Source organism: Diaphorina citri, unplaced genomic scaffold (assembly GCF_000475195.1).
Source record: "Diaphorina citri unplaced genomic scaffold, Diaci psyllid genome assembly version 1.1 scaffold2598, whole genome shotgun sequence".
Lineage (NCBI taxonomy): Eukaryota > Metazoa > Arthropoda > Insecta > Hemiptera > Psyllidae > Diaphorina > Diaphorina citri.
Genome location: NW_007380016.1, coordinates 7666 through 19808, shown reverse-complemented (window position 1 = coordinate 19808; position 12143 = coordinate 7666). Strand labels below are relative to the sequence as shown.

At 47.2% G+C, this 12143-nt stretch overlaps 2 protein-coding genes across 2 annotated transcripts; both read left to right on the top strand.

Moving 5' to 3' along the window:
• The first annotated feature begins 7687 nt into the window (after positions 1-7687).
• Positions 7688-10564, top strand: LOC113471541. Its single transcript, XM_026830772.1, has 2 exons — positions 7688-9789; positions 10500-10564. The coding sequence occupies exons 1-2, from the start codon at positions 7692-7694 to the stop codon at positions 10562-10564; spliced, it is 2163 nt and encodes a 720-aa protein (XP_026686573.1). The 5' UTR covers positions 7688-7691.
• Positions 10565-11103: 539 nt separating this feature from the next.
• LOC113471540 (nanos homolog 2) lies at positions 11104-11688 on the top strand. The gene has a single exon (XM_026830771.1). The coding sequence runs from the start codon at positions 11171-11173 to the stop codon at positions 11543-11545; it is 375 nt and encodes a 124-aa protein (XP_026686572.1). The 5' UTR covers positions 11104-11170; the 3' UTR covers positions 11546-11688.
• The last annotated feature ends 455 nt before the right edge of the window (positions 11689-12143 follow it).

The following is a 12143-nucleotide window of genomic DNA, read 5'->3' as shown; positions in this document are numbered from 1 at the left end:
ATATATGTTGAAGAAAAATGGTGATAAATTGGACCTTGCACTATTACAATATCGGAATTATCCGATAGTAGGTATTGGTTATTCTCCTGCTAAAATGTTATTCAATAGAAATTTGAAAGAAAAGATCCCAGTGAGAAGTTCAGCATTGTGTCCAAAAGTTATTGATCCTGAGGAGATAAGAAACAAAATTGCTGATATGCATGATTCAAACAAGAAATATTATGCCCGAACAGCGAGACCTTTGCCTGACTGTAATGTGGGAGATGATGTCAAAATTGCTGATATGCATGATTCAAACAAGAAATATTATGCCCGAACAGCGAGACCTTTGCCTGACTGTAATGTGGGAGATGCCCAGTTTTGTATCTTGCTCCAATAAAATGATCATCGTTCCTTTTCTTGAAATGTAACCTATTCTGTTGTTCTTAAGAATATAACAATGTACCAATCAAAACTCAGCCACAAAGACCATGGGAGAGAGGAGTAGTTATTCAACATCATAATACACCAAGATCTTATTTGGTTAAACAATATGGAGGCAGAGTTTTTAGAAGATCAAGGCAACATCTGAAACCCTCATTCAATACAATGAACAATAAAGAAAGGGATAATGATGATTATTCTCCTGATTATGATGATTATTCTCCAGCTAATTATCCAAGAAGTTCTGCCCTGTTTTCCAGAGAACCTGAGACTGTTCTGAGATCTGAGCCTGAACATGAACAAGGGGATGCTGCTTATCGGTTAAGAGATCGGTCAACCTTGAAGCAACCAGATCGTTATCAGGGGGGGATGTAAGATAATGTTGTCTTGGTAACCGTTGCCAGGGTACTTATTATTTTGATTGTGAAAAACTTCTGTTGTTGTTTTCAAATTTCATCTTTATTCATTCGAGATTTTGGAATATTTTTTAATACAGTTTTCTCCAGTATGTTATCCATTTATATAAGTTGTTTCTTATTTGACTAGATGATACAGTATGTATGTATGTGTGTACTACAGGTTTAAATGGGAAAATGGGAAAAGGTGGTATACAAAATATCTCAAGAATGGTTTGTCCTAGACTCCTAGAGCGATGAAATTTGGTATGCTATCCCGATATGGTCCAAGGACGCGACTGTAAACAATTTGGTAAAAATCGGACAGTCACTCATCCAGATATCAACCAAAGTCAATGTTGCTTCGAACTTCGAAAAAAAAAGTTCAATTTTTTTCATATTTTATACTGGCGAACATTCTGTCGTCTTCTGCATAGAATGGGTGTTGAACCCGTGCCTGGGGGCTTGGAGCCCCCTTACCTTTCTAGCAGCCCCCTGGGTGTTGGGTGGGGGGAGGAGGTAATGGTTTGTATCGAGCTCCGCCGGAAGTGTCAGATAAGGTGGCGTTCTGCCTTGCGGGGCGGCGTTTAGTTACGGGGCGGCATTCTGCCTAATAGGGACTTATAAGTTGGAGCGCCGTTTGTTGTTTCGGCTGGCGTCTAGCTGTTGTACGCAGGTCTGCGGGCATTCTGCCTGTGGTCTGCGGGCGTTCTGCCTGTTGGGCGGCTTTTTGAGAGAGTCATTATGGAGGTTATGGAGAGTCGGCTGGTGGCTCAGTAGTGATAGGCCAAGAGAAGGCCTCCAGAGTGCGCCAGGCGGCTCGGTGTGGGGGGATATTATCCAGCAGGAGGGTGTCGGCAGGTCCAAGGCGGAGAGATCTAGTGAGGGAAGCTCGGGCCTCAGCGAAGTAGGGACAGGAGATGATCCGATGCTCGGGAGTGTCTCGCAGTCTGCAGACAGGGCAGAGGCCGTCTTCATCAGGCAGCTTGAGGATGCGGGCCCGGTAGTCGGCGCAGTTGAGGTAGTGACCTGTACAAACCCTGGTAATTCGGCGGTTGAGTGGCAGGTGGAGTTCCACTCTCGCCATTACACTCGGGAAGTACAGGTGTGTCAGACGGCCTGTGTCGGCGGCGTCCCACTCTGTCTGCCACTGATCCATAGTGGCGCTCCTTAGTGCGGCGCAGAGCTCTTCTCGGCGGAGGGGATGGAAGGTCCGACCGAGATGCTGCGCGGTGTTGCTCCTAAGGAGGAGGATCCTGTCCCTGGCGCCAGCTTCGCTGATAACCATGTTGAGGGGGGGTTCCGCTGCAAGGACCTGCGTGGCTGCATGGCTAACCGTCCCGGCTGAGGCGGTGATGGCGATGGTGCAGAACCGCTGGAGGGTAAGGAGGCGGCGACGAATCTCTTGGTCTCGCGAGATGGTATGGGCCCAGATGGCAGCGCCGTATGCCATCTTGGGAACGACAGCTCCTCGATAAATAGTGCGGAGTGCATCGGGGCGATCGTGCCAGTTGTCATGGAAGACGCGCCGGAGGAACGCAAACGATCTCATGGCTGCGGCGGATTGAGATGCGACGTGGGCGCGGAAGGTTCTCTTCTCGTCCCACACGATGCCGAGGTAGGTTACCTCATGAGATCGCTTGATTCGGGATGATTGTATCTGGATCTTGGGGCTGGTGTAGCGGTGGAAGTTGCCCTTAAAAAGGACATAGCAACATTTCTCAGCTGACACAGTGAGTGAGTTCAGCCGGAGCCAAGACTCAAGTATAGAGGTGGTTTCCGCCGCTTTCCGCTCCAAGTCCGTGCGGGAGCAGCCCTCGATGATGAAAGCGACGTCGTCAGCGTACCCGATGCACTCGATTCCAGCAGGATAGGTGGACTCCAGCAGTTCTGCGACGATGAGGTTCCACGCATCCGGTCCAAGGATCGATCCTTGGGGGCATCCCTGGGTGGCGAGCTTGGATATTTGCACGCCCTCAGCTTCAAACCGGATGACGCGGTCACTGAAGTAACTAGCCATCAGCCGGGTGACGGTAGGGGAGACACCTTTATCTTGGAGGCGACGAATGACTCGCGCCCACCTCACATTATCAAAGGCGCCTCGGATGTCGACGAAGAGCGCCAAAAGGTACTTCGTTGCGCAGCTATCGATGCGCAAGTTCAGCCTCTCCATAGCGTTAATAGTACCCACGCCAGCGGTGAAACCGTACTGGTTAGCAGGGGAGAGGGGAGCTTGCGCAGTGGAGTAGATCAGGTCCTTTATGGCTCGTTCTAATACTTTTGAAAATTCTGATAGCATAGTGAGGGGGCGGTAAGACTTCAGCTGCGAGGGATCTTTATCCGGGCCTTTTGGGATATGCCTCAGTTCACCAATCTTCCAGGCTCGTGGAAAGTAGCCAGCGTCGAGGCAGTCATTGGCCAGGGCGGTCAGGATGCCGCAGACGAGATCGCCGGAATTCTTGATGGCCAGGCCAGGGATGTTGTCTGGCCCGGGAGCTTTCCGGGGTTTGATGGCATTCAGGGCTTTGGTGATAATGTCTCGGGTGAAGTTGACGTGAGATCCCTCGTCAGTCTGGGGTGCAGTGGTGACTGTCGAGTCGTCGGTACTGGGCACGAGTCCGTCGAGGTAAGCGCGGAGCGTGGTGGGGATATCGGAAGTGTGCCCCGAGGAACTGGAGATGGCAGCTAGCATTGTCTTCGGAGCGTACTTTCGGGATGAGATCTTGTAGAGCATCCCAAAGGGGTTCGTCTCAAGGTCCTCACAGTTCGCTCTGGCATACGCTGCTCTACGCGCGCTTTGGACAGCTTTCTTGTACGCTTCAAGGTGTCTCCGCCATGCATCCCTCCTGGCCGCGCGGATCAGCGGGTCGGTTGCGCGTTGAAAGCCTCTTCGTAGGCGGGTGCCTTGGCTCTTCATACGTTCCAACGATCGGGACCACCAAATGGTTCTCTTGCTCCGGGGGAGACGGGTTCTCTGCATAGTTTCCTCGCATGCTTCCTGGTACAACTGAGTGATGGACTGGACAACAGCATCGATTCGCCCTTCTGGACTGGTATCATCGGGAAGGTGGGGGTCCTGCTGCAGCTTAGAGTGGATAGCCGCGCGGAAATTGGTCCAGTCTACATCACGCAGGTTATATCGTGTGGGAGGCGAAATCAAGGGCGATCTGGAGGTCGCTAGCTCAAAGGAGATGAGTCGATGAAGGCAGTCAACGGCGTCCGGTTCGACTTTCCAGTTGATAACGTCCAAGGGGAACCCTGGAGTGGAGAAAGTGATGTCAATATTGGTGGCCCCTTCGTGGTTCTCAAAGGTGGCCGGCTGATCCGGGGCGTTGTGAACGACAAGTCCGTGGCTGGCAATCACACGTTCCAGAAGGGCTCCGCGCCTGCAACTGCGTCCCCAGCTAGGTGCGGAGTTGGAGTTGTCGTGCCATAGTGATGATCTGGCGTTGACATCGGCACCGATGAGCACATGGCCACCCGCTGTTTCATCGAGAATTCTTTCAAGTTTGATGAGGGCAGCTTCCATGGAGACGCTGAAGCGGAAGTACCCACTGACGATGTAAACAGGGAGGCGAGAGTCCGGAATGTTAAGCTGGACAACAGAGAACAGCTCACAGGTAAGATTTGGAATGGCCATAGCACCTAGCTGAGGGTTGAGGAGCATCGTACAGCTGAAGATTCGTCCGCAGTCATCTAATTGGCTGAAGGCGACGCGATAGTTCTTCTGGAGGACAGGAATCCGCCGGTTGTTTCCCCACACCGAGGTGTATGGTTCCTGAAGTAGGAGGACGTCAGTTTCGTTTTTTCGGGCGTATTCCGCAAGCTCGGTGCACGCCACTCTCCCATTGTCCAAGTTGAGCTGGGCAAAGCGGATAGTATGCCTGGAGGTTGTAGAGGCATCATCCATAGTTAATGGTTGCACGGAACTTCTCAAGTTTGCGGCGATGGACAGGGCAGTCCGAAGACCCGGGAATGTGGTTGGTCTTCTTTATTCGGGCTTTGACACAGTTCGCGCACTTGGGAGGTGGTGTGGCGCTGGACGGGCAGTCTTCACGTGGGTGGCCTTCGCCGCATTTCATACACATTGGAGGGCTAGAGCACTTAGAGGCAATATGCCCATATCCGAGGCACCTGTGGCACATAGTAAGGTGGAGATAGTCAGCGAAGCGGAGAGATTGCCAGTTCACAAACAACGTTCTCCTCTTCTTGATTTCATTTCGGGTGGCAGGATCAACCTCAATGATCCAGTTGACGCAGTCGTCGCGGCCTTTGGAGCGCCCGATAACACGGAGAATAGAGGGCGTCCCGAGAGAATTCTGGAGGGTAAGATTCTCTTTAAGCTCCACTTCAGTGACTTCTTTGTCGATATCATAGATTATGATACGAGGCTGGCGGTGTTCAGTGAGGTCTCGGATTGTGAATCCGCTTACTGTTAGCGTATTCCGGAGGGCTTCGGCTTTATCTGTGAGCTGCGTGTCTATTTCAACTCGGATGCCCTCTCGCGTGGTGATTACTCGTTTGATGCAGCTTCCTGCACTGGCGGCTGGTTTAATCGATTTCAGCCGGGTCTTAAGGGCTTCAGGAGCCTCGTCGCTCGCAGGACAAACAAGAAAGCCGTGTCTGGGTGAAGGGGGCTTCTTGGCTGGTTGTCTGCGCGCCGGCTTGCGCGCGGGAGTTGGGCGGGGGGTAACGAGAGGAGCGTTGCTTGTAGGGTTAGGGTTGGAGGTAGGGCTGTTAGTGGCTCTCCTCTTAGCTTGACGGACCTGGCGTCGGGATTGGTAGGCGACGAAATCATCAGTAGCAGAGTCGCTTTCCAGGTCGGAGCGGGCAGGAGGATTGACCAGGGCTCGCCGGTAATTGGGTGTGGACGAGCCAGGTTCAGCGTTGGAAGTTGAAGGTGCCGGATTGCGGGGTTGGGTATTGGCGGGGTTAGGCAGTGCCTGAGGCTGGAATCGAGCCATTGCTCTCTCCACAGCGGCGTCAACCTCAACTTGTATACGGTTAATTAGTTGTGTCTCAAAGTCCTCTCGTATAAGATGAAGGTTGCGGCGCAGAACGAGGGCAGTTTTGTTATAAAATTCACGGTGTTCAGAAGTTAGGCGGTCTCCTTTCCGGCTAACATTTATTATGTGGTCAAGCTCAGAGAGATGGCGTTCTATTTCATCAAAGTACCCGGCACGCGTAGAGGTGGAGGATGTGTCTATTGCGGGGGGCTCCAGGCTTGGGGGTGCTTGGGAGGTAGCGCACGGTTGGCTGGGTGTTGCTTGCGAACATGCGTTCAGTTGGCTAGAAGGCGTTTGCGAACTTACATTCGGCTGGTTTGGTGGCGGCAGTAAAGGGAGCGAGTCGTTAGGACGGATGCGCTTGGTTTTTTGCTGTTCAAGGGTTTCAGCAAGGGCGTTGCGTCTGGGGTTCAACACTACTGTGACAGGGTCAAGAGTCTTCTCAGAGAAAGAGACATTCATTAGGTCAGCTTGTTTTGCGGGTGCGAGGCCAATAGCCTCTGTGTCCATAGAGGTAGTTTCATTTGTTTCCAAGGGCGTTAGGGGTTTCGGTCCGGAAGGGTTGATTTGGTTTTTGTTTGTAGAATTCATTTTTGTTCCCACGAGTACCGGCGTTCTTACCTAGCAGTAAACCTCATTCAGGCGACGCCGACTGGCCCTCAGAGGGGGGGGGGTTGGTTAGGCACTTGTGGCCCGCTTTGTTCGAATATTGCCGCGGACCCCAAAGATGGGTACAGGTCTTTGGTTACCTTCCGCCAGCCTAACCTCAGCGGTGTGTGTTTTGGCATCCCGTAATTTGTGATATCAAATGCAGCGGGTGATCCAACATTCGGGAGGATGAGGGATCATTGGAGTGAGTATAGCCAGCGAGGCAGAGACATGACCGTACGTCGCTGACGGGTGGAGACTCATCTGTGACCCGCGGGTACATAGGATTCCGCAGGGAGATGTGCATTGTAATGCCCCTCAGCGTTATACGCTCGGGGGACGCATTCCGCACCCATAAGGCCCACTGGGACACCCCGTGGTGCGGCGCGTATGATAACAGCTTTTTCCTTCCCAACGTCGGGGAGATGCCACGTAAGCGCACATGCAGCCCACGCACATCATCCTCGGGCGTTGAGAGATAATGAACTTCAGTTCAGATGAAAAGGGGTCCTAAGGCACTAGGATCGCTCAATAGAAGAAAGCACATCAAGCACTCTCATTTAAATGAGAATGAAAGGGTGTCTTCTTCTTGCTTTTTCCTTCCAGCGTACTTGGAGGCAGGAACGAAGGATGCGTATGCAGGCCGCGCCCTCCTCTTCGAAACGCTGGAGATTGTATAAATATGAGTGTCCCATTCTGGGGGTCGTTCATGGGAACGGCTGAACCGTGACCAGAGTGACACATCCATTCTGGGGGTGTGACGTTTGATCAGATTTGAAGGGTCAGTCGGTCGCTAAAAAGCCCGGAAGTGTGGGGTGAGAATAAGGTTCCAGCACTTCGAGGCCCAAGGGCCAGTATGGTAAGGGCTTAGCAGAAGGACCAATAGAGGCACAGCCTGAGTGCAATTTGTCTTTGGGCATTGCTTTATGCCGTTTATGGGGCAGTGTTTGCATGCGAGCAGCGTGCTCAGGCGACCGACATGACCGTTCAGCTCTGTCATCACGGCAGCGCCCTCCTCCTTTATCCAGGCTTGGGACTGGCATGAGCGTCAATGACCGTAGGTACGTGACGCCCATGGCGGAGTTATAGATGACAAATTAAACTTTGTCACTACAGCAAACTGATGTTTGTAAGGACTACCATATCATATCCAACTTGACAGGAGCAGTGACCAACTTCAGAATTGACGAAATTGACTACTAGGTTCTGTGGAAAGATAATGGAGGTGTCAAATCTGAGTCGACATCACAAGCTTTGTTCTATGAAGCCTCCCTCTGATGAAACTGTGAGTACATTCACTTGCAATGAATGTGGGAAATCTTTTTCAAGAAAGGACAACCTCAGAAGACACTCCAATTCTTGTCAAAGTGTGTCCTTGAAGAAAACCAAACTTTCATGTAATTTCTCTGGCTGCTCTGTCCTATTTTCCACTCGAATAGATTTGATAGACCATATGGTTGGAATGCATCAGTCGTCTGCTATTCAATCTTGTCAGTTCAAAGAGTTCAACAGCCACTGTGAATTTGTGAAATGGAAAGAAACTGAAGAACAATTGACATACTCTTATTTCTCTCAAAAGGGGAGATCCTCAGGCAATACAACATATTTCTATTGTCAAAAAGATGGATCTGCCAAGGCTCATCGCAAAAATGATGAAGTGGACCGCTTGACTAACAGGAAAAATGGTAAGGGTCAAGTTAAACTTGGGAAATATTGTATTTCATCTATGAAAGTTGTAGTATGCCCTCATACCAATCTGACAAAAGTCTGGTACTTCCCTACCCACAATCACAGCCTTGATGTATCTGATATCTTGCATCAGCCCATGTCAAGTGAAACTTCTCAGTATATTCAAGAACAAATTGTCTTGAATGCTTCTCCAATGGACATTGTTCGGAATGTTCAAAATAGGGCACAACAAGTTGAAGCTGATACTGGTGCTGTTTCAAAGGATGTGAATGTCACCTCTAAAGTCATTCGAGAACAGATGAGAAAGAAAAACATGGCTTCTCTTCTTCATAGTGATGATGCCAAATCCGTCCAACTTCTGGCTGACAAATTGTTGCGTGATGATCCTGACATGGTTGTCATTTACAAGCCTCTTGGTGAAGCATGTGTTGTAGCACCTGATGGAGCCAGTGTTTTGAATGAAGAAGATGATTTGTTTATGTTTGGTTTTCAAACTCAAGAACAAAGGCAGCTGATGATTGAAGGTTGCAGTAACATTCTTGTTGTAGATGAGACCCACTGCACTAACCAGTATGACTATCAACTACTGAATGTCCTAATTGTTGACAACAACAGAAATGGTTGGCCTGTAGCCCATCTCATAACAAGTAAAAGTGACGAGCATTCCCTGAAACACTTTTTTAGTGCACTTAAAGGAAAATGCCCAGATTTAAATGTCAATTGTGTTATTACAGATGATGACCCTAGCCTCATCAATGCTATGAATGCTGGTTTTTCTGTGAATGCTGATACTCAAATGAATTTGCGTCATTTACTTTGCAAATGGCATTTATTAAGAAGTTTTAGAAAAAATCTGAATGAAAAAGCTCCAAGAAATTTGGTGGATGAAATGTTTGTTGCATTGAAAATCATTGTAAACACTAGAAATTCCAATACATTTGATGATTTGGTCAAAGCTTTTCTATCTAAATATGGTGAAAATGCATCAAAGTTTATTGACTACTTTCAAAGATATCTACTTGATGGGCGTATTCAAAAGTGGGCTATGTGTCACAGGAATTTTCCTCATCAAGCTGTTGACACAACAGGTCATGTTGAATCATTCCATAGAAGGTTGAAAAATGACTACATGCTCAGGAAGCCAAACAAGAGAATTGATAAGTTGATTGAACTTCTCCTAACAATTGCTTCTGATGATTTGTGGAAGAGGAAAAGAAATGCTACTTTTTGTACACTACCGAGTATCAAAAGCTGTGCTCATGAGAAAAGTCTTGAAATTCCAGATTCCAACATCACTTATCTTACAGACAATGTATGGGAAGTTAAGTCATCCCACCCCGGACAACCTCATGAGATCATCAAACTTACTGATGACTGCAATCATGACCATTGCATAACAAAATGCACCGTTCCAAGTTGTTTTAATTTGTGCAGTCACTTATACTACTGTTCATGTCTAGATGTTAACCCATTGTGTAAACATATTCACAAGTTACATTCCTTTTTAACAAGAGGTGTTCCTGTTGCAGTAAATGCCAGTGTAGACAATGAAGAACACTTGGAGCCAACATTTTCAAATGTGACAAGAAATATTGACGTACAACCAGATCAACCACTGCTAAGAGACAGTTTTCCCCCAAAAAAAAAAAAAAAAAAAAAAAAAAAAAATGAACAGTTCGGCATTAACAGAAAGAAATAGGAAAGCTGACTTACGGACGTGTGTAATGTGTATGACCTACACACTAACAGGATCTTTCTTACGGTTCTGAAGAACATCCATCGCTAGCTGGAACTAATCAGGCATCCTCAGGAAACGAAGAAAATCCACAATAGGGCTAAAATTCATTAGGGTCAATCCCACTTCTGATGTCGGCGTCCGTGTCCTCGACTGTCTCCCATTCTCCTTCACTTCTCTCGGGCACAGACATTGTAAATAATAACACAGTACTTCGGTAGGTTACACAATTAAATGCAATAAAATGAGAAAAGAGTTTATTTGTAAGAATTAACACTAATAAAATAAGGTAAACTAATTAAAACTATAAACTGTACAGACAGATGGCTTATTGAGACAAAGTTCGGTCACTCCCCCCACACGTCTACTCCCCTTTATTCAAAACACAGAAAAGGATCGCACTGTAGATCTGGTCTCTTCGAAATCTCCAAAGCATGTCTCCTAGTTAACTCTTCTGGCTAACAATCCCAGGGTCTAGGGTACCACCCTCAATATATGATACACGTGTAATCTGAAATAAGCGTAGCCTGTAGCACTACCCTTCGTCAGCAGAAAATCAGAAAGGAGTTTCGAGATGTGGGGGGTGCGCCGTGTTCTCAATAGGCTTCAATCTCACACTATCCGATACGGCCCATCCTGACATGGCATACGTCCCGGATGCCTACTAATCTGAAAACAGAAGCAAACACAGCCCAAAGGCTCACACTATTCAATCTCACACTATCGGACTTTCTGGTTTTCTGCTGACGAAGGGTAGTGCTACAGGCTACGCTTATTTCAGATTACACGTGTATCATATATTGAGGGTGGTACCCTAGACCCTGGGATTGTTAGCCAGAAGAGTTACCTAGGCTAGGAGACTTGCTTTGGAGATTTCGAAGAGACCAGATCTACAGTGCGATCTTTTTCTGTGTTTTGAATAAAGGGGAGTAGACGTGTGGGGGGAGTGACCGAACTTTGTCTCAATAAGCCATCCATCTGTACAGTTTATAGTTTTAATTAGTTTACCTTATTTTATTAGTGTTAATTCTTACAAAGAAACTCTTTTCTCATTTTATTGCATTTTAATTGTGTACCGTAGTACTGTGTTATTATTTACAATGTCTGTGTCCGAGAGAAGTGAAGGAGAATGGGAGACGGTCGAGGACACGGACGCCGACATTGTTATTATTTACAATGTCTGTGTCCGAGAGAAGTGAAGGAGAATGGGAGACGGTCGAGGACACGGACGCCGACATATATATATATATTGTTTCCCCAGGGATAAAGTAACTATGGCTTATTCATCAACTCCATCCTCAACCTCACCTGGTAGTTCATTCAATTCTCCAAGAAGTTTGTACATGAACTATTCTAACAATATCAATGGAAATGGACGCAAAGGTATTCCAGGATGTACGTTCTGTTTCCAGAATAAAGAGATTAAAGCCATCTATCTGAGCCATAGCGTCAAAAACGGAGTTGGTCAGGTCACTTGCCCTGTCCTGTACAACAATGTGTGTCCCTACTGTCAAGCAACAGGACCCCAAGCCCACACAAAAAACTACTGTCTACAAAATCCCAATAAAGAAAGTTTCAAAACATATTTGAAATATAGGAATGCAAGTGGCGGGAACTACGGAAATCGTGCCCTAGGCTACAGAAAATAGACAAAAGGCCAGTCAAATGAGTAATCATAATCTATATAAATAAAATTGTAGATTTTTCTGTACTTACATTGCTTAGAATCGTGAAATTTTTAGTTATTCTTACTCATTATGCATGCACGATTCCAAAAATCACATTAGAAAAATTTCTGCGTGAAATTTTTAGTTATTCTTACTCATTATGCATGCACGATTCCAAAAATCACATTAGAAAAATTTCTGTCTGTCAAGTTCCTATCCAAAAACGTCGGCCCTTAAAAGTGGTGAGATCAGAAAATTAAGGCCAAGTCTGCATTCCCAATTTTTGTTGCGCGCGCGTCTGTCTGTCTGTCTGTCTGTCACGCTAAATAGACCTTTGGTTGTCCTCTTTTCACGCAAAAACAGCTCGACCGATTTTGATGAAGTTTTTTGCGGTTGTTAAGAAAAGCACATAGGCTACTTGAAATTTTCACATTCCATCCTGATTCAAAATGGCGGCGGTTCAAAAACGTGAAGAAAATGGCCTAATAGACCCGTTTTTGTCCTCTTTTCACGAGAAAACGGCTCGACCGATTTTGATGAAATTTTTTGTGGTTGTTAAGAAAAGTACTCCGGGTGACAT